General features: G+C 41.6%; 1 protein-coding gene across 5 annotated transcripts in view; it reads left to right on the plus strand.

Annotated features, from left to right (window-relative positions):
- Positions 1-27570, plus strand: part of ZNF609 (zinc finger protein 609) — a 235564-nt gene that overhangs the window by 41042 nt on the left and 166952 nt on the right. For 3 of the 5 annotated variants that reach the window (XM_065547353.2, XM_073996026.1, XM_045397301.2), the window contains exon 2: positions 783-1656. In XM_065547353.2, the coding sequence (XP_065403425.1) occupies positions 910-1656 (747 nt within the window). In that variant the 5' untranslated portion in view covers positions 783-909. Of the gene's footprint in view, positions 1-782; positions 1657-18810; positions 18839-27570 lie in introns of those variants that run through there. The other 2 variants (XM_065547354.2, XM_073996027.1) reach the window with 1 other exon arrangement.

Raw genomic sequence — 27570 nt, forward strand, 5'->3', positions numbered from 1 at the left:
TAGTAGTGTCCAGTTTTTCATAGAGTAAACATTCTTCTTTTTTTTTTTGCGTGTCTTCCTATTTTAGTGGGAAAGGCCACTTTGAATCCTGCTATTGAGATATAATTTGAAACCTGGAGTTTGAGAAGGCTGATTTAGCTTCTCTGAACTTAAGCTGATTGGTTGAGTCCCCTCTGAGATTGTCCCTAGTTCAGTCTTAGCCCCCTGTCCTGAAGTTGCATTTTCCCCAGTTCTGCTTGTTTTTCTCTTTTATTCTTAACTATAAGACTTTTCCTTCCAGTGATAGGAGGAATCTATACTATTTGTACTAGAGACAGACCCTATTAGAGGGTTTTTAAAGCTTTTGCTAGATCATGTCCTGAGTCTCTGATAATGTAAGAAAAAGCAAGGAGAAATGGGGGCATGAGTAAAGTTGTGCTGGAGCTTGAATCTTTGATATGCCAGGACCTGTATTGATTGAGGGAGGATTGCCAACTGACAGGGGTAGTAGAAATAGTTCTCTTAGGAATGGGAAATTAACTCTAGAGGACTCCTAGTTAAGACTTACCATGGAATCTCTGGGCAATTGGAAATACTGTACTTTCCCCTAGGGAGATGGAGTGGGAATTGATTTTTCCTTAGGTCCAATGTAACTTGGTTAGAAATACAATTGAACCTGTTTGTCCTGCCTGTTGTGATATGATAGCCCCATAGGAAGGGTCTTTTTTTGTGTGGGAGTTTATTTCCGGCGTCTCTTGCCTGTATTGTTTCCTTTAACAGCTTTTTAAATTTTCTTTTTCCAGCAATGATGTTGTCCACTGGGCATGTACTGACCAATGTGGCAGGTCTGAGAACATAGCTGAAGCTGAAAATAGGAAAGCTGGGGGCAAGGAAGAGCCTTGAATCTTGAGGTGGGACGTTGACTCTAAGATGTCCTTGAGCAGTGGAGCCTCCGGAGGGAAAGGAGTGGATGCAAACCCGGTTGAGACATACGACAGTGGGGATGAATGGGACATTGGAGTAGGGAATCTCATCATTGACCTGGACGCCGATCTGGAAAAGGACCAGCAGAAACTGGAAATGTCAGGCTCAAAGGAGGTGGGGATACCGGCTCCCAATGCTGTGGCCACACTACCAGACAACATCAAGTTTGTGACCCCAGTGCCAGGTCCTCAAGGGAAGGAAGGCAAATCAAAATCCAAAAGGAATAAGAGTGGCAAAGACACTAGCAAACCCACTCCAGGGACTTCCCTGTTCACTCCAAGTGAGGGGGCAGCTAGCAAGAAAGAGGTGCAGGGGCGCTCAGGAGATGGTGCCAATGCTGGAGGCCTGGTTGCTGCTATTGCTCCCAAGGGCTCAGAGAAGGCCGCAAAGGCATCCCGCAGTGTAGCCGGTTCCAAAAAGGAGAAGGAGAACAGCTCATCTAAGAGCAAGAAGGAGAGAAGCGAAGGAGTGGGGACTTGTTCAGAAAAGGATCCTGGGGTCCTCCAGCCAGTTCCCTTGGGAGGACGGGGTGGTCAGTATGATGGAAGTGCAGGGGTGGATACAGGAGCTGTGGAACCACTTGGGAGTATAGCTATTGAGCCTGGGGCAGCGCTCAATCCTTTGGGAACTAAACCGGAGCCAGAGGAAGGGGAGAATGAGTGTCGCCCGCTAAAGAAAGTCAAGTCTGAAAAGGTAAGAGGTGGCCAGATATGGCTGCCCACTGACTGCCAGTCAGAACTGCCCTGGACTAACTGCCAAACACTATGTGTACTCTGTGGGAGGCTTATTAGTGTGGGTAATGACCAATTACAAGGTCAGAGCAGCTGGTAATGATAATGTGGTTTTGTTCCAAATTAGAGGATTCCCCTACAGACTCATTTACAGCAGGCCTGGACATTTTGGAACAGGATATTTGTTGTTGGGGGCAGCTACTTTGTAAAATGAACTTTCTGTAGTCTGAGTTGAGAACTTCCCACCTTGTCTTTGCCCAACTCAGACACTTGTTGGTAGAGATTGGCATCAAACCTTTATTTGGTTCCCAGCTTGACTGGCATTTCATCATCAGACTCATAATAGTTGATAAACAATACACCTTTGGTCATAATATAGATTGAGTACGGTTCTTGATGGGATAAATGGTGCTGTTGGGTCTCTGGTAGAACAAAGGGTTACATTTCATGGCATATCTACCAAGTGTTCTATTGCTGGCTACCAAAGAGCAAAGGGGCACATTTTTGGGGCAAGAGGTACTCATTGTACTTTGAGGTACTTAGATCTTATGAGTTACTGTTGTGGCTATGACAGTTTGGCCTAGAAGGAGATTCTTTGGCCACTAAAGGTGTAGCTTTGTGCCAGGTATCTCCCACAACTATTAGGAATCAAAGTCTCCTGGTGGTTTAATAGCTGCCAAACAGTGTAATGATACCTTGCCTTCTGCTTGACTTAAAAGGACAGGTGCCTGCAGCCCCAGGAGGGGTTAGAACTGGTCCCTCCTCTGGGAAGATGATCTTAGTTCATGCTTCAGGAAATGGAACTTGCAGGGCTGGAGGAGAATAGGTGTGAGTCTCGGGTCAGCTCAGGCAGCTTTAAAGTTCAGCAGCTTATAATTTCCTGCAAAACAGTGGCCTTGTGGTGAGCTGTTCATTGGCTCTTGATTTTCTGCTCTGCGTTCTGCTCACCCTGTGCTTTCAGCTGATCCCAGCAGATGCAGTATAAATTGATTTCTCTGTAATTACATCAGCTGCAGCAGGGAATACCTATTTCCATATGTAAGTGTTAATAAATAAAGGCTGGCTGTGTATGTTTGGGTGGTGGTGCCTGGATTCCAGTGGTAGCTCATGCTTTCTTTGCTGTCGGTATTTTGGTCTTTGCCTCTGGCACATCTGTAGCTCTTAGCAACATCTGGGCCTCTCCAGTAACAGGGCTGTGAGTTTCTTCCACTAATAATACAGTGGCTCATTCCCTTTTACCAGTGGCAGCTGCCAGAGAGGCTGCCTGTGTTTGGGTGGCAGATGCTATAGTCCACTTCAGCAGAGTTAAGTTCCAGCTGGTTACTAGCTTGGCTCATCCTGTGCTGGCTGTGATTTGCTATTTTCTCTTGGGTACAGATGGATAATACTGTTTTAAAGAGGCTTAGGAGTACTAGCAGTTGTTGCTTCTGTTCCAGGCCCATTAGACTGTTCCCTACATCTGGCTTCAAGAAACTCTTGCCATATATCCATATTCATAATCATTATTCTTCCTGTGCTAAAAAGTACTTCTGAGGATGACCTTCATTCTCCTGTCTAAATTTTAGAGTACTTGACTCCTGTTGCAACCTTCTAAGCCCTGTAGTAGTCTGTGGTTGAAAGGATTAATATTGCTTAGCTTTATATTGGATTTAAGTGTAAATGTCCATGATTGTCTCTAACAGAGAAGCAAATGGAACCCATTTTCTCACATATAGGTGCAGGGACTGATTGGGTGGCTGCCCTTCAGATTATAATTGAGCTAAAAGATGCAGTATATTCAGCTAAGAATACGTCTTGGTGCTAGGGAATTTTGTACCTTAATAATGTTGCTTTGTCATACAAGCTTTGCCTCCCAGGGAGACTGTGAGAGTGGGACAGCAGAACGAGAAAGAAAAGGGAAAGAGACTGTGCTTCAGTTTTTGAAAGAGAAAATTGCTGTAAGCAAGAACCTGCTTTCTCCATTCCTTCCCCTGTTCCCTCAACCCTTTTGGACAGTCTGGTTCTGGGGGTGCCTTTCCATATTACCTTTGGCTATTGAAATAAATAATTATTGAAATAAATGTTTGGAAGTTGCTAGGAGATTAAAACATGCTGTGCAGGGAGAGAACATTTCTGGACTGGGAGCAGCAGAAGAGGCAAGTTAAAGGAAAGAAAGTTAGGAACCATGCAGAGGAGCAGCTTTTGAGAAACAAGAATCTCTCGGTTTGGGGCATAAGAGGTGCTCAGTGAGTATTCGATGATTAGTACTATAATTTATAAGCAAAGTCTTTGAAAACTTCTTTAAAATCTTCTCTCTGAGAAATGGGCTTGCCTGTGGTTTGGGATGTTTCTATGTAGGGACAACCAACAGAACCAAAATAGCTAAACAGATGTTTTGATATAATCTAGGAATTGCATCCTCTAAACTGGGAGCTGTCATGAAGAGGAAGAATTCATAAAATTTGGGAAGTTTCTTGACTGAAGTCTGTGATGCAGAGTTGCAATGTTGACTACTCGCCAATGAGGAAGATTTGAATATTGAAATTACTGGCTGGGCCTGGTGACTCATGCCCGTAATCCCAGCACTTTGGGAGGCCGAGGTGGGCGGATTGCTTAAGCTCAGGAGTTTGAGACCAGCCTAGGCAACATGGTGAAACTCCATCTCTACAAAAACTACAAAAATTAGCCAGGCATGGGTGGTGTGTACCCGCAGTCCCAGCTACTGGGGAGGCTGAGGTGGAAGGATAGCTTGAACCTGGGAGGCAGAGGATGCATTGAGCTGAGATGGCACCACTGGACTCCAGCCTAGGCAATAGAGCCAGACCTTGTCTCAAAAGAAAGAGAGAGAGAGAGAGAGAAAAATTACCTATCTCATGCCCTATCTCATGCTCTTCTCTCTTGTGAAGGTAGATATCTCAGGCTATGGCCTAGGAAATTTTCTGTCAGATAAGGATGTGGATTTCCCTTCATGGGATCCCACTTTTGCTCAGCATACCTTCCTCTGACAGGGCTCTCTCTGTGCTGTTTCCCAGAGTTCTAGGAGAGACCAGAGATGGCTCTTAGCAACTGCTGCTGCTCTGAATTGTTATTGAACACTTCTGCCTCATACTTCCTGCCAGCTGAAGAGATGGGGGAGGGAATGTTGAGGAATAAACAAGACAGAGCCTTCCGGCTCCTGCCTGTTCCCTTGCCTTTGGTTTGATTGATGAGTTGTTAAGTTAGGGATGGAAGGGGAGGTAGGGAGGAGGGCAGGCGCCTGTCTCAGAGTCCTGAGCTTAGTGCTTATGTCGCCACTCTGACAGGAAAGAAAAAAGGAATTTACAAACCACAGATGGCGACGATCTATCTGTGCTGACTTTGTCAGGGCTTATGACCAGGAGTTTAAGGTGAGACTCCTTTTTCCCCAAATCATATAAAATAGCCAAGTAGGCTCTAGTAGTTAAAGAAAGGATCTAGAAGTTTCCAACCAGAAACTCCCCCTCATATGTCTTTAGCTGCTGCTTTTGATCTTGCAAGGTAGGAACACTGCACTTTGCTTTTCCCGTGTTTGAATGTCAGCTTCTGCTGCTTTCAGAATGCCGCATATATTTACCACTTCCCCCATTAGTTTAGGATACAAAGAAAACCATAAAATGTGCTCTTTGCTCTTTCAACTTCTGATCATACGTGCTATCATATCCTGTGTTCTTAAGAGCATCTTCCTTTGCTGTTGGTTTTGTATTCCTGCCCTAATTTGTGCCTTCTAGCTCAGTTCTCTTGTATTGCGGTCCCTCATTGCCCAACCAAGGTCAGGTCTCTTTTATTCCTTCTGATCCAAGGCTTTCTTAACACCTTCTTCCACTAGCTGTTATTTCTCAGCTATTGATGGCATAGCAGTCAGCTTTGCTTCCTGAAATCAAATGCCCTCAAGCATTTTCCTTCATGGAAAACATTAAAAAGAAGTTGATATTTATGTCGGACAGAGTTGCATTCTGTAACTACAAGCTTAATTTATTTTTTCATTCAGAAACTCTGTTTTCCTTCTAGGTGTTGTAATTCAAGGTGGTCCCAGAAAAAGATTATCTTGTCCAATTTCCTCATTTTATAGAAGAAACTAAGACCAGTGAGGTCTTGTGACTTGCCCAGCATCTCACAGGTAGTCACTGGCAAAGCCAGATTTGCAGACACCAAATTCTTATGGCATGTTGTGATTCTCCATTTTCTCACTTTATTTGTTATTTTCTTAATATTATTATTTTTGAGATAGAGACTCACTCTGTCACCTAAGCCGGAGTGCAGTGGTACGATCTCAGCTCATTGTAGCCTCTGCCTCTGAGTTCCAGCGATTCTCCTGCCTTAGCTCCCCGAGTAGCTGGGATTACAAGTGCGCACCACCATATCTGGCTAATTTTTTTTTTTTATTTTAGTAGGGATAGGGTTTCACCATGTTGGCCAGGCTGGTCTCAAACTCCTGACTTCAATTGGTCCACCTGCTTTGGCCTCCCAGAGTGCAGAGATAACAGGCATGAGCCACCACGCCCAGCCTATTTTCTTACTTTTAAGGCAGGGTCTCGCCATGTTGCCTATGCTGATCTTGAACTCCTGGGCTTATGCACTTCTGCCTTGGTCTCACTTCTGCACTTCTGCCTTGGCCTCGCGAGTAGCTGGGACTACAAGTGTGTGCCATCACACCCAGCCATTTTTCCAATGTAAAGACTACCTTGAAACATTAGATGAAAATGCTTACATACTCCAAAATTGCTTTTACCCCAAAACTGCTTTCACTTGTTTTTCACAGTGACTTTAATACTGTAGACACTCAATAAACAAAGGATCTTTGAGTTTAGGATTTTAGGTAAGGTAATGAATGATGTTTGCAAAGAATAACCATTACAGCTGGCATTGAACCTATCCTGTTATTTATAAAGAAGAAAAGTTACTTTAAAACTGCTACTTTAGGCCGGGCACGGTGGCTCAAGCCTGTAATCCCAGCACTTTGGGAGGCCGAGACGGGCGGATCACAAGGTCAGGAGATCGAGACCATCCTGGCTAACATGGTGAAACCCCGTCTCTACTAAAAATACAAAAAAACTAGCCGGGCGAGGTGGCGGGCGCCTGTAGTCCCAGCTACTCGGGAGGCTGAGGCAGGAGAATGGCGTAAACCTGGGAGGCGGAGCTTGCAGTGAGCTGAGATCCGGCCACTGCACTCCAGCCTGGGCGAGACAGAGCGAGACTCCGTCTCAAAAAAAAAAAAAAAAAAACTGCTACTTTGAGCTTGACTACTTATGATATATGTGTGTGTGTGTGTTCTGGAATATTTCATTCAGCCAAATTTTCATTGTAATAATTGAGGAATAGTTCTTTCTTTACTTGGCAATTGCAGGTAAGAAAAAAACTCTGTTCTAGTGCTTCTTCCTTGGACACATCACTAATAGGCAGACCTTCAAATGTATCGTGGATATTACTAAGTACTTTGTAGAGAAGATAAACTGTTGGATAATTTTTATCACTTTTCGTTCAGTCAGTACATTAATTGGATGCATTTTAGGTACTAGATTTTCTACCTGGTATTGGGTATACACTGGTGAATAAAACAGAAATAGTCTCTGCTTTTTGAGGAGCTTACAGTTTACCATCTAGAGCAGAGTTCCTAAAAGGGTGTCCCATAAAACCATGTACATCACCAGAGTATCAAAAGTGCATATTCTTGGACCCTACCCCAGATCTGCTAAATAAGTTTTTGGGGTAAGGGCCCGGAAATCTGTACTTCCAGAAGTCTCTTCTGATAATTGCTATATACATCAAAGTTTGAGAACCTTTTGTGAATTTTCCTTTCAAGATAGGTATTGGGGCCACTTCTCATTTAAAACACCAGCCTTCTAAACTTGATTTTCGCATCAACTCTTATGTATAATTTAGTGGCTAAGAGCATAAACTCTAGCCAGGCGTCCTGGCTTGAGACTGGGAGGTTCAGTTTGCAGTAGTGAGCTGTGATCACACTAGTGCACTCCAGCCTGGGCAACAGAGTGTGACTTCATCGCAAAAAAATAATAAATTTTTTTAAAAATGTGAACTCTGGAGCCAGACTACCTGGCTTTGTTTCCTACCTTTGCACTTACTTACTGAGTGATCTTGACCAAGTTTCTTAATTGTTCTTCCTCAGTTTTCTTATCTGCAAAATGAGAGAAACAGCACCTACATAAGTTTGTGTTTATTTATTTATTTATTTATGAGAAGGAGTCTCACTCTGCTGCCCAGGCTGGAGTGCAGTGGTGCAATCTCTGCTCATTGCAACCTCTGCCTTAGCCTCCAGAGTAGCTGGGATTACAGGCATGCACCACCACACCTGGCTAATTTTTGTATTTTTAGTAGAGACAGGGTTTCACTGTGTTGGCCAGGCTGGTCTCAAGCTCCTGGGCTCAAGTGATCCACCCACCTTGGCCTCCCAAAGTGCTGAGATTATAGGTGTGAGCCGCCACACCCGACCTTATTAAATTTGTCTTTAGATTAAGTTAGCTAATTCATATAAGACACTTAGTGCCTGGCACTTGGGAAGCATTCAATAAATATTAGAAAAAAGAAAAATACAGTTTGAGTGGAAAGTGGTTTTAGTCTGTTTTAGGCAATAATGTACTGAAATACAACAACATTCCACTTTACAGGAATCCCAGTATGAACAGATAAACATGTTAGCTAAGATTTTTAGCACTATGGTCTGAAGAAGTTCAAAATCTAGGTGGGGAAATTTTCATGGTGGTGATGTGTTCTAAAGCCCCTGATATTTATAGTTGGAGGTAGGGGGAAGACCAAAAATTAGCCTAGGGTATATTGAAGTGGCCTGTTGAATTTCAGACTTCATATGTGGAATTTCAGACTTCGATATGAATCGAGCTTCCTTTCTGGCCATATCCCTGATGTGGGTTTGGGTATGTTGGATGGATGTTACTGTAGTTTTGCCGGCATATGCAATCTCACGGACACAGGAGTAGCACTAAGTGTTTTTGTTTCTACACAAGAGTGTGTGGAAAAAAATCTAAGTCTTAGCCCTTAATCTTCCTCCCCCAGTGTGAACTTATATTTTTGCCATTTGGGTATAAGAGCTTTTACCAGCAGAGCTCATCCAGGGAGGCAGCAGGGCTTGGGCTTTCAGGCTGGAGGTGGCAGTAACATACACAGCTGAGATCCTGCCACTGCTGGCTGTCTGAGCCGTCTCTCTGTGGTTTTCACTCTTCAAGCCATGCTTGAGTAACCCGCCTCCAGAGCTGCTGACAGGGCTGTGTTCAGAGGCCTTGGAAATTACACTGTTCATTTCCTTATCATCCCCTGACCTGCAGTGCAGAGCCTTCTGGTGCAGGGACAAGGCAGAAAAACTCCAGACGGCTCCCAGCCAGCATGTGTCAAGAGCTACAAAGAAGGAAATTGGACTTGCTCACTTAAAAACCATGGGGTTAGGCTTTGATTTTCAGTTCCTGTGGAGAGTTATTTGTGTGTATGAACATGTCCTATCTCTGTGTATATGTATAGAATGAGTCTGTGCATGGCAAAGCTGTGGAGGAGGAGCATCTGAAAGTAGAGAGCAGAGGGAAGATGGCTTTTCTCTTCAATTAATTTCCCAGTTGTGCCATTGGGGTGGGCCTGGAACCATTAGCATCAGGAAGGTGCCAGACCATATTAATATTTTAAAATATATTTCTCTCAGTACAGTTTAGTCATGGTTCAGAGCACCCACAGAAGAACCTTTCCTGGCTGACCGAGGAGACATTTTTAACAAATCCTATTCCCTAAAGTCATTCATCCTAGATGACATTGACATAATCAATATTTAAGCTGCCTAAGAAAGCGTAGGCTTTGGGTCAGTCCTGGGTAACAGCAATGGCTCTTTGGAGATGAAGGGTAGTGTGATAAAAGAGAGACCTTTGTGATAGCTAAGGTGAACTAAGGAGGAATTTGGAGCATTTTGAGATTTTCTGTTCATAGGGCAAAGCTCTGTTATATTTTAAGAGCCCATCCTTGTTTTGGGGGTTGGTATTACAAAGGAATCTACTTTTCTTTTGGCATCTGTTGCTCAAGGAGGCCTAAAGGAAAGACTTCAGGCTGAGGTAAAATGTGAGCGGTAAGAAGTTCTTAGCAAAGTTTACAAACATTCTGTCCTTAATTTTCCTTTTTCTGGATTTCATGTACTTTCATGTTAGTAGTGCCATTGAAGCCTTGGTGTGAAGTGGGGAAGAAAAAGAAAGAAATCTTTAAGCTTTCAGACCCTGGAGGTATTTTAAACCCTAAGTGTCTGTCTTGTTGAAAGTACTCTGTAGAGAAGTGTCTTCACATGAGGTGATAGCTAAGGTGAGAGGGGATTACTTCCTTTTCCCTTCATATAAATTAATGGGCCCTGTATCAGCAGCATCTGAGAATTTGATAAAAATTTGGATCTCAGACCTCTTCCCAGGCCCTAAAGTTAGAAACTCTAGACTTGAGACCCAGCAATTTTTTTTTTCTTTTGAAACAGGGTCTTACTTTGTTGCCCAGGCTGGAATACAGTGGCACAATCAAGGCTCACTGCAGCCTCAACCTCCCATGCTCAAGTGATTCTCCTACCTCACTTCCTACCTCCCCAGTAGCTGGGACTACAAGTGTATGCCATCACACCCAGCTAATTTAAAAATTTTTTTAGAGATGGGGTCTCACTATGTTGTCCAGGCTGGTCTTGAACCCCTAACCTCAAGCGATCCTCCTGCCTTGGCCTCCCAAAGTGTTGGGGTTACAGGCGTGAGCCACTGTGCTCAGCTGAGACCCAACAACTTGCATTTTAACATTAGCGGTCCTGTTGATTGTGATACACACTAAAGTTTGGTATCTACTATTGTAGAGCACCCGTCCCTCTTAATAGTGAAATTGAAATTTCCAAAAACTTGAAAGGGTAAAATGTAACACTGGGCAGTAGGTATGATTTTTTTCTCTTCTTTGAGTGATATCCGTATATATCTTTAACTCTTTGTGGACAAACTGACAGGAACCTAAAATTGGAATGAATATCTAAGGGTTTGGGACTTTGAGAGCAGAAGAGCAGAAAAGATATTTTAAAAAGACCCACTTTTCTCGTCTCAATGGAGAAAGTAAATAATAGTACTGACTTCATAGGGTTATTGTGAGGATTAAATGAGATAAAAAGATGTTAAGCACACAGCACAGTGCCTAGCATTATAGTAAGTAACCAATAAATGTTAGTTGTTGCTGATATTACTGTTCTTAGCTTTGAGGTGTGAGATCATTGTGAAATTAAGGAGAAAGGATATCCTTAGAGACTTTGAAGAATTAATCCTCTGAAGGCTTTGGAAAATAATGAATTTATGATAGCTAATATTCCATCTCCTACTGATTTCCAAGAAGGCTTGAGGGAGAGATTGATTCAGAGCATTTAGAGGCATTGAAGTTTGGGGTTTTGTTGTTTGGTCAGTTTGGAAGTGTTTGTTGGACTTCTTTTGGCAGAGGGCTGATCTCAGGTTGAGAACCATGGCTTTTGTTTATTCTCCATTAAGGTCAGTTTCTTTGGATATAACCAGCTTCTTCTGAATTATTTTCCTAAAGATTGAAATGAAGATAACATGATTATTTTCGTATAGGAAGTTTCTTTCCTCTCTCTGCTAATCCTTGTAAGGTACAGACTTTAGCCTTTTGAAGGGATTAGCTGAGGTAGCCAGAACAGTCAAGAGAAGAATGAGGATTGAGGTACTGTAGTCCCCCACTTATCCTTGTTTTTGCTCTCTGTGATTTCACTTACCCTCAGTCAACCAACATGTGAAAATATTAAATGGAAAATTCCAGAGATAAATAAATCACTTAAGTTTTAAACACTATTCACCCCATTTCATCTCATCATGTAGGCATTTTATCATCTCACATCATCACAAAGAGGGTGAGTACAGAACAGTGTTTTGATAGAAAGAAAAAGACACCATATTGACATAACTTTCATTACAACACATTGTTATAATTTGTTTTTTAGTTTTAGTTTTTTTTGTTTGTTTGTTTGTTTTTTAACAGACAGGGTCTCCCTCTGTTGCCTAGGCTAGAGTGCAGTAGTACGATCACAGCTCACTGCAGCCTCAAACTCCTGGGCTCAAGTGATCTTCCTGCCTCAGCCTTCCAAGTAGCAGGGGCTGCAGGCATATATCACCACGTCGGGCTAATTTTTAAATTTTTTATACAGTTGGGATCTTGCTAGTTGTCCAGACTAGTCTGAAACTCCTGGGCTCAAGTGATTCCCCTGCCTCAGCCTCCCAAAGTGCTGGGATTACGGTGTGAGCCACCATGCTCACAACCTGTGTCTTACTGCTCACACCTGCTCTTACTGTGTCTAATTTATAAATTTTATTACAGGTACGTATGTAAAGAAAAAAACCTAGTGTGTATGTAGGGTTCGATAATATCTGCCATTTCAGACATCTGCTGGGCGTTTTTGAATGTATGTCCTGTGCTTAAAAGGAGGCTACTACTTTTTTGTGAGGAAATAAAAAAGACAGTTTTTAGATGTTTTGAGGTGGTCAGTTTTTACCCTGAAGTGTTTGTTGTCCATTGGGACATACAATTTGTGCACCTGTGAAATACTCTAATTGCTTTTTAAATTTAAGACTGCTGGGTTACAGCCCTGGTGGCAAATACTAGATTATGTTTTGATGAGCCAGACCTGGGCATTAAATCCTTTCTTGGGGTCTGTTTTCATTTGGTAATGAGTTCTTTTTTATTTTTATTTTTATCTTTTATTATTTTATTTTACAGGTTTCCACACAGCATTGATTGATTTTTTTTTTGTTTTTGTTTGTTTGTTTGTTTTTGGTTCCTTAACTGTAAAAAGTTTTTATAAACTGGTACCTAACTCACCCAGCTCAGAGTAGATATTTCCTGGCTTATGTGTCCCTTTTTTTTTCTTTTTTGTTTCTTCAGAAGTCAGATACTTAGCTCTGCACTGAATCAAACCTTAGTGAAAAATAACAGAGTGTTGTAGAAAGGAGGTATAGAGACTGGGCATGGTGGCTCACGCCTGTAATTCCAGCACTTTGGGAGGCTGGGGAAGGTGGATCATCTGAGGTCAGGAGTTTGAAACCAGCCTGGCCAACACGGTGAAACTCCATCTCTACTAAAAATACAAAAACTTAGCCAGGCATGGTGGAGTGGTGGAGTGTGCCTGTAATCCCAGCTACTCGGGAGACTGAGGCAGGAGAATTGCTTGAACCTGGAAGGAGGAGGGTGCAGTGAGCTGAGAACAGGCCACTGCATTCCAGCCTGGGCACCAAGAGTGAAACTCTGTCACAAAAAAAAAAAAAAAAGGAAAAGAAAGGAGGTATACATAGTCATCATACTTAGATCAACCACATCAGCATGTTGTTATAGAAATTAACATTCAGGTTGCAGAGTTTCTTGGTTGTGAGACATTTTAGCTTAGGGTGCATATCAGAGTCACTTCTGGAGCTTTTACAAAGTTTAAGTGTCCTATTGGATAAAATCTGTGGGGCTGGAGACTCCAAGCCTGTACTTTTTTTTTTTTTTTTTTTTTAATCCGGAGTCTCTCTCTGATGCCAGGCTGGAGTGCAGTGGCGCAATCTTAGCTCACTGCAACCTCTGCCTCCTGGTTTCAAGCGATTCTCCTGCCTCAGCCTCCCAAGTAGCTGGGATTACAGGCACACTCCACTACGCCCAGCTAATTTTTGTATTTTTAGTAGAGACAGGATTTCACCATGTTGGCCAGGATGGTTTTGATCTCCTGACCTCGTGATACACCCGCCTCAGCCTCCCAAAGTTCTGGGATTACAGGCATGAGCCACCGTACCCCGCTTATTTTTTTAATTTTTATTTTTTAAGTTCAACAGGTGCGTGTAATGTTCCTCGTAGTTAAAAATCACTATCATGTGAAAACGACTCTTTTTCATTGCTCAGTCTACAGGATGCTTATGTTGGGGTCAGGCATTTTGGAATTCAACTATAATGAACCTGATTTCTCATTATCACCTTAATTAGGATAATTAATTATTGAATTTCTGACAGCCTTTAAGGTAGAGCATCCATATCTGTGTTACTAATTCAGTTTTAAATTATTGTTTCAGAATTTTTAAGGCAAATTTAAGCAAAATTCTTATGAGTAGATGTATTTGCCACATATAGGCTATTTGTGCTTTTTTTCTATGTAGATTAGAAAGGGGCAGGAGACAGAGTTGGATAATTAAAATTTATGGCTAATCCAAAACCAGTCCCTTTTCTCATTGGTTTGTAAATGTATTTCTGTGCTTATATTGGGTAATAGATGTTCCTAATTTTCTGGAAATTCATGACATTCGAAAAAAAAAATAATGTAGCAATACAAAAAAGACCTTATTCCTGAGTCTGCTTCTGGATGCATTCAAAGTAAACATGCTTGGCCGGGCGCGGTGGCTCAAGCCTGTAATCCCAGCACTTTGGGAGGCCGAGACAGGCGGATCACGAGGTCAGGAGATCGAGACCATCCTGGCTAACACGGTGAAACCCCGTCTCTACTAAAAAATACAAAAAACTAGCCGGGCGAAGTGGCGGGTGCCTGTAGTCCCAGCTACTCGGGAGGCTGAGGCAGGAGAATGGCGTGAACCCGAGAGGAGGAGCTTGCAGTGAGCTGAGATCCGGCCACTGCACTCCAGCCTGGGTGACACAGCAAGACTCCGTCTCAAAAAAAAAAAAAAAAAAGAAACAGAGTAAACATGCTGTTTTAGGAAGAGGAAATATTGCGTCACAGAAATAGAGCAAGTCCCTTATATCTTAGTTCTTAGTTGTTGTTTTTTTAAAATAAATACAATTTCTTTGAAATCGAAAAGAGCATTAATGTTTTGGGGTATAAAGTATTTCCTTGCTGAGATTTTAAGTCTTATGCCCGAAGAAGAGTAATTAGAATGCTAATTGTTATCAGAGATGAACACATACCTAATTGTGCAGTAAACACATACTTTTTTAAAAAAACCTTTAGGTTTAGGGATACATGTTGCAGGTTTGTTAGATGGATAAATTGTGTATCACATGGGTTTGGTGTGCAGATTATTTCCTTATCCAGGTAATAAGCATAGCAAACTCATACTAGAAAACATTGTGGTATGTCATACTTCAGCCAAAATAATAATTACATAACCTTAAATTCTCATAAAATTTAAATAATAAATAATTTAATATAAAAATTTAGAAGTTTAAGTATGGTTTTTAGTACTGGTACATGCATTACCTATGTTCTCAGAATTTGTATTAATCTGTACTTTAGATGGTTTTTTTTTAGGTTTTGGAGTATCTCAAATTCATATACCACTGTGAGTAGGAGGAAAAAAAAATTGGCAAATGTGGGGAAAAACTCATCATACAAAGTGACTACACATTTATATACACCATATTAGACTAGATCTTAATTTCATCACTATGCAGATTCTTAAACATCTGGTAGAGTGTCTGTTTTAAATAAAATATGCCATAAGGCATTTTTCATTTTGCTTGTACATATGTGCTTGGATTGAGAATGTAGGGATTTGAAATCAAACAAGCTGATTGCTTATTACAATTTCAGAAAGAGACTGAGAAATTCTTTCATTTTTGTTGGCTTCTAGTATCTCTCCTGTCCTTTCCCATCTCTTACAAGGATTAGGTTCTAAAGTCAAGATGTGAGGCACTCAGTCAGAAATTACCTGCAGAATTTCTTAGGATGATTTCTTGAAGATTGACATACAGGCTCCATGAATTGAACACAATCAGTTTTTTCTTTAGCATTGAGACAAGCCATTATTTCTTCAGCTGAGGTCCCCACATAAGAGCTGACTTGGGTGAGAGCTAGACTATATTAATGAAAAATACTTATTTATAAATACTAGAATCACCCTAAGCCTAGTAAAATGCTTGTATTATGAGAGGCACATGGGAGTGGAAACCAGATTTAAGGAACAGCCAGTTGGCTGGGCATGGTGGCTTACACCTGTAATCCCAGCATTTCAGAGGCCAAGGTGGCAGGATCGCTTGAGCTCAGAAGTTCAAAACCAGCCTGAGAAACATAGGGAGGCCCGGTCTGTACAAAAAACTAAAAAATTAACTGGGTGTGGTGATACACGCCTATGGTCCCAGCTATTTGGGAGGCTGAGGCAGGAGGATCACTTGAGCCTGGGAGGTTGAGGCTGCAGTGAACCATGATCATGCCACTGCACTCCAGCCTGGGCAAGAGCAAGACCCCAAAAAAAAAAAAAAAAAAAAAAACCACCAGTTCAAATCTCCTATCTCTGGCTTCCTCCAGAGCATATACTCAAGCAGAACAGCTATGAGGCCCAAACCATTCAAATTGGTTTTTGTTCCTTCCTTTCTTTTTTTGCCAGTTACATATAGTTGATTTTATAATGTTAAATATTATCCATTTAGTATACAAAGGTATTTTATGACAATAGAGCAGATCTTAGGATCCAGCTTCTCTATGTAGTGGAAGCTTTGGGTCCATGGAGTGAATATAGCTTAATGTAATGATTATTGTAGTATTTACATTTCAGTCCCAACCTTCATGTTCCTCACAGTGCCCACAAATTCCTTCCCTTTATTTCTATATGGTAACCTCAGATCTTACCCTTGAATTGAACAGAACTATCATGTAGGCAGAGCTGTTCTCCTCTTACCAACATAAATATTTCTGAGCCTAGTTTCGCTTTCTTAGGCCCATTGCCTTTTGGTAGGTCCTTTGAGGTATACCTTTCACCTTCTAGCCTTTTCTCACTTTCACCTTTAGATTCTACCTAAACTATGCCCTTTTTTTTTTTTTTTTTAAGAGACTGGGTCTCACTACATTGCCCAAGTTGGGCTTGAACTCCTGGGCTGAAGCAATTCTCCCACCTCTGCCTCCTGAGTAACTGGAACTATAGGCCTGCACTACTGAACCCAGCTTAAACCATACTTGGTTTTTTCTTTTTTTTTTGAGACGGAGTCGCACTCTGTTGTCCCAGGCTAGAGTGTAGTGGTGTGATCTGGATTCACTGCAACCTCCTCCTCCTGGGTTCAAGTGATTCTCCTGCCTTAGCCACCCCAGTAGCTAGGATTACAAGCGTGTACCACCACACCTGGCTAATTTTTGTATTTTTTGTAGTGATGGGTTTCACCGTATTGGCCAGGCTGGCCTCGAACTCCTGGGTTCAAGTGATCCTCCCACCTCGGCCTCCCAAAGTTCTGGGATTACAGGTGTTAACCACTGCACCCAGCCTTTCTTTTTTTTTTTATCCTGCTTTAATTTTTTGTTGTTGTTTTTATTTCTGAAATAACATTTTACATTTGTTGTTGGTCTTGTCTTAAGCAAATGGAATTATATTTAGTTATGCAGATTTAGGAAGGGCTCCTCCTTTCTTCTCAAATAAAAATAACCAGGAAAAATCAGTCATTTTCGTATGTTCTACCTTGGATATTCATTATAGTCTGGGTATAGCATTGTCTGTATCTTGAAAAACTACTGTACTGCCTTTGACGGTGAGTTTGTTTTTGTTTTTGTTTTTTTTTTTGATGGTGAGATGTTTTACCCATAGTTCAAAATTGCTGTTACTGCCTAGAGATGACACTGCTATGAATAGTATACCTTATTTGAAGGCTTGGTGCTTTTAGGCATGGACTGGTGGCATCTCTTGGACAAGGCATTGCAGTTGCCCTGGAGGACTGGCCAAACAGAAGTTTTCATGTTGAAAAGCTGAGTAAAAATGACTCTGGGTGTAGGCCAATATAGTATCACTTGGGAAAAAGAAAAGCACAATGCGCCTCTCCCTGGGAAGCAGTTTGGCCAGGGCAAAGCTCCCAGAAATGGAAATTTAAGCTTATTGATTTGGGAAAGTCTTAGTGTTTGCCCCTCAGCCTTTGTGAAATGGATCTTCTTTTTAAAGGGGGGAGGGGTAGGATAGAGGAGACTTAAAGGCTTAAAATAATGTCCCCTCTGAACCATCTAATCACCTCCTCAGAACTAAGCAGGTAAGGCCAGGCGTGGTGGCTCACGCCTGTAATCCCAGCAGTTTGGGAGGCCAAGGCAGGCGAATAACCTGAGGTCAAGAGTTCGAGACCAGCCTAGCTAACATGGTGAAATCCCATTTCTACTAAAAATACAACAAATTAACCAGTCGTAGTGGCACACACATGTAATCCCAGCTACTCTGGAGGCCTAGGCAGGAGAATTGCTTGAACCTGGGAGGCAAGGGTTACAGTGAGCTGAGATCCCGCCATTGTACTCCAGCTTGGGCAACAAGAGTGAAATTCTGTCTCAAAAAAAAAAAAAAAAAAAAGAACGAAGCAGGTAAATGTCCTCATGTCACGGAAGAAAAGATCGACTTGTTTAGAAACCAAGTTAGGTAGGGCTATCTGTAGTTCATAGTAAATTACCAACCTGAAGTGGCATTCAGGCCAGAGAAAATTCCGGGAAGATAGTTGGAAAATAAAACCCCAATGACATTTTCATATTTAACTAAAATTTTCAGATCTCTCATTGTTCTTATTCCTTAGTCATATTTCACCCTCCTTCCTGTTTTACATCTAATAACCTGAAGCAGAAGAGGGCCAGGCCAGTCCTACTTTAATCTCTTCCATTCCCCTGCCCCCATGGAGTATATTTCTTAGTTTTAAAAATTTATTTGTATTTGTTTTTTGTTTATTCAGTCTTGCTGAATTAAGCAGGAACCTCATAGAGGTGGGGTTTTATTTGTTTGTTTGTGTTTTGTTTTGTTTTGAGACAGAGTCTCACTCTGTTGCCCAGGCTGGAGTGCAGTGGCGCAATCCCGCCTCCTGAGTTCAAGAGATTCTCCTGCCACAGCCTCCCAAGTATTTGGGATGACAAGCACGCGCCACCACCCACACCCAGCAAATTTTTGTATTTTTGGTAGAGATGGGGTTTCACCATGTTGTCCAGGCTGGTCTCAAACTCCTGAACTCAAGTGACCCTCCTGCCTCAATCCTCCAAAATGCTGGATTACAGGTGTGAGCCACCATGCCCACCCAAAGAATACTTTTAAGGAAAACTTAGATTTTATTGCGGTGCCACTATATACTGGGCATTCATTAAGAATATATATATTTGTGTTAATCTTGTATTGATCTTATCTTAGGGATGGTTCCTTATAATTGCATTTATCTTGCTTACGTGTTTCTATATCTTTCAGAACCATTTCCAGAATTAATCAGGCTACCAAACAGTAAGTCCAATCTTAGTTTATCAACTCGCAGGATGATTCTGATTTTAAAAATTTTCACCAGGTTCCAGCAGTCCCTTATACTATATCAATTTCTTCTCTCTTTAACCCTTACTCTGGAAACCTTTTACTTGATAATGTTTGTTTGGCTCTTCCTTATTTAATTGGGAGTTTTAAACTTCTTGCTTTAATAATATAGCTGATTTTAAAATTACCTCTGGGCTGGGCACCTCGGCCTCCCAAAGTGCTGTAATCCCAGCACTTTGGGAGGCCGAGGAGGTGGATCACCTGAGGTCAGGAGTTCAAGACCAGCCTGGTCAACATGGTGAAAATCCATCTCTACTAAAAAATACAAAAATTAGGTGGGTGTGGTGGTGCGTGCCTGTAGTCCCAGCTTCTCAGGAGTCTGAGGCAGAAGAATCACTTGAACCTGGGAAGTGCAGGCTGCAGTGGGCCGAGATCATGCCACTGCATTCCAGCCTAGGCGACAGAGGGAGATTCTGTCTCAAACAAAACAAAACAAAATTCCCTATGATTCAACAGATCCTATATGGGATGCTTTATAACAAAATTAATGTTTTTCTGGACTTACAGGTTGGAGGGCTGTCCTAGTCAAGCTGTTCAAGTTTATGGATTCTCATTTAGTTCATCCAACAAATAATTATTAAATAACTACCATGTGCTATGCAGTGTGCTGGCACTTAGGATAAAGAGTTGAAGCCAGGCATGGTGGCTCGCACCTGTAGTTCCAGCTACTTGGAAGGCTGAGTTGGGAGGTTCCTGTGAGCCCGGGAGTTCAAATCCAGCCTGGACAACATAGCAAGACCCCATCTTAAAAAAACCAGAAGTTGAATGAAATGAATGTGGTCTCTGCTCTGTGGAGTGTGTGTATATATATATGATACATACATTTTTTAAAAATACATACATATATATATTTAGACACTCTGTCACCCAGGCTGGAGTACAGTGGCACATTCTTGGCCCACTATAACCTCTGCCTCCTGGGCTCAAGTGATCCTCCCAACTCAACCTCCCAAGTATTTAGGACTACAGGCGCGTGCCACCACACCTGGCCAGTTTTTGTATTTTTTTGTAGAGACAGGGTTTCACCATATTGCCCAGGCTGATTTTGAACCCCTGGGCTCAAGTGATCCACCCACCGTGGCCTCCCAAAGTGCTGGGATTACAAGTGTGAGCCATCATGCCAGGTTACTGGAGTTTATATTCTAATGGGGGAGACAGATAAATTGGGTATTATAACAAACTCTGATGAGTAATGATAACATAGGGTATTGTGGGTACACATAGCAGTGGTGGCCAGAGTATAGTGTAGGATCAAGGAAGATCTCTGATCAAAAGAGATGACAGAGATCTCTAACCTCTCTGATAGTTAAATAGAGACCCAAGGAATAAGGTAGAATTAGACAGGTGATAGAGAGAGGGCAAAAGGCTTGTGCCAGGTGAGAGAATAGCATAATCAAGGGCTCAGTGGTAAGACTAATCTTGGGGCATGAGAATAACTGGAAGAAGTGCACTATGACTAGAGGAGGAGGAATACAATGGTAAGATGAGGCTGGAGTGCTATGGGGTCAGATGGTAGAAGGCCTTAAAAGCCTTGTTCCGCCGGGCGCGGTGGCTCAAGCCTGTAATCCCAGCACTTTGGGAGGCCGAGACGGGCGGATCACAAGGTCAGGAGATTGAGACCAGCCTGGCTAATATGGTGAAACCCCGTCTCTACTAAAAAATACAAAAAACTAGCCGGGTGAGGTGGTGGGCGCCTGTAGTCCCAGCTACTCGGGAGGCTGAGGCAGGAGAATGGCGTAGACCCGGGAGGCGGAGCTTGCAGTGAGCTGAGATGCGGCCACTGCACTTCAGCCTGGGCGACAGAGCGAGACTCCGTCTCAAGAAAAAAAAAAAAAAAGCCTTGTTAAAGGATTTGGATTTCATCCTAACATCTGCCGAAAAGTATTGTTAGACTTTTTAGATTACAGTGATTGATTTTTGAGTTTTTAAAGAATTACTCTTCATATCATCTGCAGAGGGGATTGGAGAGCAAGATTGGAGGCAGTGAAGAACCTGTTAGCATAGTTAGCATAGACCTATTAAGATTGACAGACAGCTGGACCAGAATAGTATTAATAGGAAAGTGGGTAGATTTGAGAGAATAGAAGTTCAATTGATAGTATCTTGGTAATTGATACCTTGTTGGGAAGAGATTGAAGGAGAAGTCAAGAGTCATGTCCAGATTTTGGACATGAACCAAGTTGTTCATGGAACTACTTACTGATAGGAGGGAACACTGAAAAGGGACAAGTTTGCAGGGAATGATAATGAGTTTAACTTTGGACATGTTTTGAGGTGCTTGCGCTGCCTGTGCTGGGGATAATAATGGTAAGCAAAATAGATTTGATCCTGCTCTTTCTAGGGCATACGGTTTAGTAGGGGAGATAGAATGGAATCAAACAATCATGCACATCTATCATTATACAATATTAAAATTATAAAAGTGAAAGTTACAGGGTGCTGAGAGCCTATAATTAGGAACTGACCCATTCTTTGGGGGCGGGGGGAGCTGGGTCAGGGAAAATATCCATTAAGAAGTTTGAGTAAATATCTGAAGGATGAATGGTAGTTAATTTGGAAGAGGGAGTTGAATGAATGAACAACCAAGTAGAAATGTCTCTTGAGGACTGGATATGTGAGAGAGAACTGGAAATCTAAAGATTTAAGAGTTATTAATGTGAACACATAAATGGTAATTGATGCCACAGAAGTGAGTGCACTTACCCAGGAAGAATGTGTCTGTGTTGAATGAAGGGGGCTCATTATGGGTCACTGAGGAACGCTAAGAAGGTAGCTACCTTCGATGGCATATTAGGAACTGCTTCCTTGTGTCCCAGAGAGAATACAAAACCCACAACTGCGAACATATGTCTATACAGACATTTTAAAATCCACTGAAAGAGGTTATAGAATATGCTTGGTTTTGTAGTTAGAATTGGTTTTATTGGATTGAGGCACACTTTAAGGAAAAGTTCCTTTCTCATGCCACTTACGAACAATGAAAGCATTGCTTTTTATTTTAACCACTTGCCATATTTTCCCTGCCTGGCATCATTACTCTCAACTTTTTTAGTTTTCCTTTTTTCTTTTTTGACCTAATTTTCAGTTACTTAAACTCTCAACTTCTAATAGTATTAAAATGAAAGCATAGACATTGTAATCAGGCCTATGTTTGAATCCCAGCACTGACTGCCATTTAATATATATAGGATCTTCTGCAAATTACCTCTCCGTATCTCATTTTCCTTAGATTTTATATGGTTTTAATTTAAAAGATCTAAAAGTATACTGTAAATGCACAGTATATGGAGGTTATAGTATAATAGTTATAGGTCAGCAACAAATGTTTGTTCTATTTTCCTTTCTCCTTGCAGCCTCTCTTGTTTTTCCAGGCAGGTGAGTAGTTTCATCTGTGATCATTTATGCTCTGTACCACCTCCTCATGGCAGTATGTTACAGAAGCTTTGCTGCCAGAGCAAAAGGAGTCTTGCATTTTTGTGGCAAAAGTCCTTTCTGGAGAAGCAGTACAGGAAGGTTTCTGGGTTGCTGTAACCAGGATTTTTCAACAACAATACTATTGACATTTGGGGCTAGGGTAATTCTTTGTTGTTGGGGTTGTCCAGTTTATTGTAGGATGTTTCACAGCATCCATATCTTTACTGTATTCGCTCCAAGGTAAGACAACCAAAAATGTCCCCAGACACTGCCACATATCCCCTGGAGGGCAAAGTTTTTGTTTGAGCACTATTTGCTAAAATATTATTGTTGTGGATGCTATTTATATGACTGTGTGTTCAGTTTGTGAAAATGCAGAGTTGTACATATATGATATAGGTAGTTTTCTGTTGTGAATGTTGTTTCCATAGAAGGTAGAAAACCAAAGGCAGTTAGCTAGACTCCCTAACCTGTGTCTCAGTTTTTATTTTCCCCAAATCTCTATTTTTCTTTTTATTTTTTTATTCACATTTTCTTAAATTTTTGGCTAATTTTTTTTCCCCACGCGTTCTGGTATTCTCCCCAAATCTCTAATAGGTGAGGTGAAATTAAGGGAAAAAAGAGTTCACCATAGAATGGGAAGACAGCAAAAAGTAGCCTGAGAGACTGACTTCCAAATGTCTCTTCAATTCCTAGCTGTTAGGATATGGAATTCAACCAAGGGAAATTTCCATTTCAAGATTTCAGAAATAAGCTCTGGGTACGGGACAGAATTAAATTACCAGCCGAAGAGATTCTTTTTTGTTTGTTGGTTTTTTTCTTGAGAGAGAGTCTCACTCTGTGGCCCAGGCTGGAGTGCAGTGGAATCTCAGCTCACTGCAAGCTCCGCCTCCCGGGTTCACGCCATTCTCCTGCCTCAGCCTCCTGAGTAGCTGGGACTACAGGCGCTCGCCACCTCGCCCAGCTGGTTTTTTTGTATTTTTGTAGTAGAGACGGGGTTTCACCGTGTTAGCCAGGATGGTCTCGATCTCCTGACTTCGTGATCCGCCTGTCTCGGGCTCCCAAAGTACTGGGATTACAGGCTTGAGCCACCGCGCCCGGCAGAAGAGATTCTTTTATTATCTTTCTTCCCACCTTCTCTGCTACACTGTGACAGCAAAGGAGAGGCTCACCTGGTTTTGGTCGCTTCAGCTGCTATCTTTACCTGATGGCCACTGAAGTTATTTCTGAAAGTGTTTACTTTTACTTTTAATATAAAATCTTTCCGTTCTTCTTTACTTTGTAAAGGTGGGTAGAAAGTCGTTCCATATTAGATAATGTTGACTACTCCCAGAGAAGTCTTTGGATAGCACCCAAGCTGGAAGCAACAGGTTAAGTAACCCACGTCCATGTCTTGAGAGGAGTCCAAGAAAAGATCCCTTTTTGAAGTTTGAAAGATCCTGTAAAGAGAGGGCAGACCTTGGGCCAAGCAGCCTTTGAGGTGGTAACCAGCTCATAAACAAGAGCTGGCATGTGCCAACAAAGTCTCTCATCCTGGCTCCAGAGTTGGCTGAGGAGAGAAATTTGTGGAAGCCTGTGTAAATGGAGGCTTGTTCTTGGCTTTGGCTTTTGTGTGGCTGAAAATGCAGTAGGGAGGGATCTTGGACTTGGTCTCTGGGGTGTAGGCATTTCCCTGAGAGGAGGATTTTTTTTCCTTTCCATATTTTTTCCTCCCTGTCCTTCCCTTAGTGTTAACATTTCAAGGTACAGGAAATGATTGGATACTGAGTGTTTTACAACTCTTTTAAGACAGCCTATTAATATTCTGCTGCCAAGACGATAGCCAGGAGAAATTTAGGTAGAAGCAAGGCTCATAACTTTTATGAAAATACCCTAAGCAGGGAACCCTCAATTTATTTTGAAGTGTTTGAGTTTTACTAAAAGCCCATCATTGCCAGTGTGGTTTTTTAAAATGGACAGCCCTAGTGGCTAAGGAGACCAGTAAGACCTGGAGTTGGCAGCAGAGTGAGCCATCTGAGGAAAATGGGAAGAGGAGTATTGGTGTGGGAAAGAGGTGCAACTGTGCCACTGGGTCCCTGTCCCTTCATTATTCTTTACTGGCCCTGGCAGCCGTCAAAGTTTGCTTAATAGAGTTGTGGGCTGGAGATTGTTTCTTAATCTCCATATAGGAGTACCAAGCTCCAGCTGTGTTATCTAGGCTCTGGGGCCCTGGCACTTGGCTAACTAATGCTGAGGCATCTGGTGACTTGAGACAAAAGCCTATTTTGTCAGAGAGAAGATTGGGCAAAGTGCAAGCATTGTTATCTCTAATGCCCCCAGGGCAAACTGTCTACTTGGCAAGTGAGAATGCCTTGATCTTGTGAGTTTACAGCAACCTGTCCACTTGGTTTTATGTGTCTTTGAGATTATTTTCTACTAACGAGGTTTCAGCATTCTGGCATTGAAATCTATAAGTGCTTTATTGTAAAGTATTTGGAAAATGCAGAAAAGTAAAAGGAAGAACATAAAAATTGTACTTCATTCTACCAGATTCTTAAGAGAAGAATTTCTTTAATGTTGTGGAACTGGCTGAGATTATTGGTTCAGGACTGGCTTGGGCATGATCTATACCTCATGAATCTCAACCCTGTCCCTTTAAGCATCTTTAATTTTTCCATTAGAGATCTGACCTGGTTTGGCCCTGCTTTGCTAGATTTTCTTAAAATTGATGTGATCTCACGCTGGACTATGAAACTCATCTTCTGTGTTTAGCTTTTTATAACTTGTCTCAAACCAATTTTTTATCTTCATTTGTGATTGTCTTCAGAAGTCTGGGTGTTTGTTTTTTTAAACTGATGGTGGTGAGTATGTAGGGGGAGAGTAGTTTTACAATTTTTAAAGACTTAATGTTGACCTGCTTTCTTCTCTTTGGAAAGAGGTGTTTGTGATGTCAGTTAACATAATTTGCTTTTGTTGATAAGCTTGCTCAATACATAAGCTTATGAGATTTCTAGTTGTATAAAAAGAAAAGGACTATCTTTCATGTTTTCTTTTCCTCTGCTGGAGTAACATTTTAGTTAAGGAAGTTGCACAAAAACAAACCCATCTTTTTTCTGTGTAATTTTCTATATGGATTTCTATGTTGAACAGCCTAGACCTTTTGTCTATTCGATGTTTACATAGATGTTTAGATTTAACTTTTAATACATTTGTGGTTTAAAAAAAAAAAAGGAAATTTTGGTGCAATAGAGAAATGTATTTTGGATTTATTTATTGTTCCTTTTAAATGTTAAAATGAGGCAGGAATACAGTACTTTCGGCCTATTGTCTAAGAGTACTCTTTGACATTTACAATATCAGGTATAGGCATTTCCAAAAGAAATCTTCTTTAACATACCATACCCTTAATGATCTTTTGACAGGACAGAAATGGGGAGAAATGTTAGCAGGGTATATTTTAATTTATATTCTCTAAAAGTATACATTCTATACTATGACGAATTATTATAGATTTTATTTTCTTCTGTGTTTAGCTTTTTTTTTTTTTTTTTTTTTTTTTTTTTGAGACGGAGTCTCGCTCTGTCACCCAGGCTGGAGTGCAGTGGCTGGATCTCAGCTCACTGCAAGCTCCGCCTCCCGGGTTTACGCCATTCTCCGGCCTCAGCCTCCCGAGTAGCTGGGACTACAGGCGCCCGCCACCTCGCCCGGCTAGTTTTTTTGTATTTCTTAATAGAGACGGGGTTTCACCGTGTTAGCCAGGATGGTCTCGATCTCCTGACCTCGTGATCCGCCCGTCTCGGCCTCCCAAAGTGCTGGGATTACAGGCTTGAGCCACCGCGCCCGGCCTGTGTTTAGCTTTTTATAACTTATCTCAAACCAATTTTTTATCTTCATTTGTGATTGTCTTCAGAAGTCTGGGTGTTTGGTTTTTTTAAACTGATGGTGGTGAGTATGTAGGGGGAGAGTAGTTTTACAATTTTTAAAGACTTAATGTTGACCTGCTCAAAACTTACCTCAAAAATTGGTTTGAGATAAGTTATAAAAAGCTAAACACTCCTTGCATAACTGGAGAGAAAGAGCTTCCAATTAAAGTAATTATGCTAGCAGCTCTGAGACTACTCTTTGGAACTGGTGTCAGCACTTTGGTTTGAAGAAATCAGATCAGGATTGACTGCCTAATAGTAGGCTTTTACCAAGAGCCTGACATAAGAATTTCAGGAAATCTGGGAAAATCTTTGAGAATCTTCTATGTTATAGGCTGGGCACAGTGGCTCAAATCTGTAATCCCAGCACTTTGGGAGGCTGAGGCAGGAGGATCACTTAAGGTGAGGAGTTTGAAACCAGCCTGGCCAACATGGTGAAACCCTGTCTCTAAAAATATAAAATTAGCCAGTTATGGTGATGCACACTTGTAATCCCAGCTACTTGGGAGACTGAGGTGAGAGGATCGCTTGAACCTGGGAGGCAGAGATTGAAGTGAGCAGAGATCACACCATTGCACTCCAGCCTGGGCAACAGAGCGAGACTCCGTCTCAAAAAAAAAAAAAAGAAAAGAAAATCTTCTATGTTATAAACTTAAATTTCATGTGAATGGAAGATTGAGAAATGATGGCTGATGGCCTAAGCGTGGGTAGAATTTCAGTTTTTTGCATGTTTATCAGATGGCTTTAATGTTCTTGCCTTTTCCTGGTTATTATTTTAAAAAGTAGTGTTTCCAGAACCCATTTAACAACTGATAACTGGAAAATTTTTTGTGAGAGGTTAGCTAGACAGGTTATATGGTTTTTTTTGTTTTTGTTTTTGTTTTTCCCTCATACAGTTTTTGTAAAAAATTGAGAAATCATATTTTCTTTTTTTTTTTTTAGTATACAATTCAGTGGTTTATACTATATTCACAAACTGTGTAACCATCACATCACGCATTCCAGAATATTTTTATTTCCTCAAAAAGAAATCCTGTACCCATCAGCAGTCACCCTCATTCTTCATTTTCCTCAGCCCCTGGCAGTCTACTTCTGTCTCTCTAGAAATTTCATGTAAATGGAGTCATATAATCTGTGGCCTTTGGCTGGGTACAATGGCTCATGCCTGTAATCCCAGCACTTTGGGAGGCTGAGGTGGGCAGATCATGAAGTCAGGAGTTCGAGACCAGCCTGACCAACATAGTGAAATCCTGTCTTTACTAAAAATACAAAAATTAGCCGGGCATGGTGACACTTGCCTATAGTCCCAGCTACTTGGGAGGCTGAGGCAGG

This window comes from Macaca fascicularis, chromosome 7 (genome assembly GCF_037993035.2).
Source record: "Macaca fascicularis isolate 582-1 chromosome 7, T2T-MFA8v1.1".
In the NCBI taxonomy this organism is placed as follows: domain Eukaryota; kingdom Metazoa; phylum Chordata; class Mammalia; order Primates; family Cercopithecidae; genus Macaca; species Macaca fascicularis.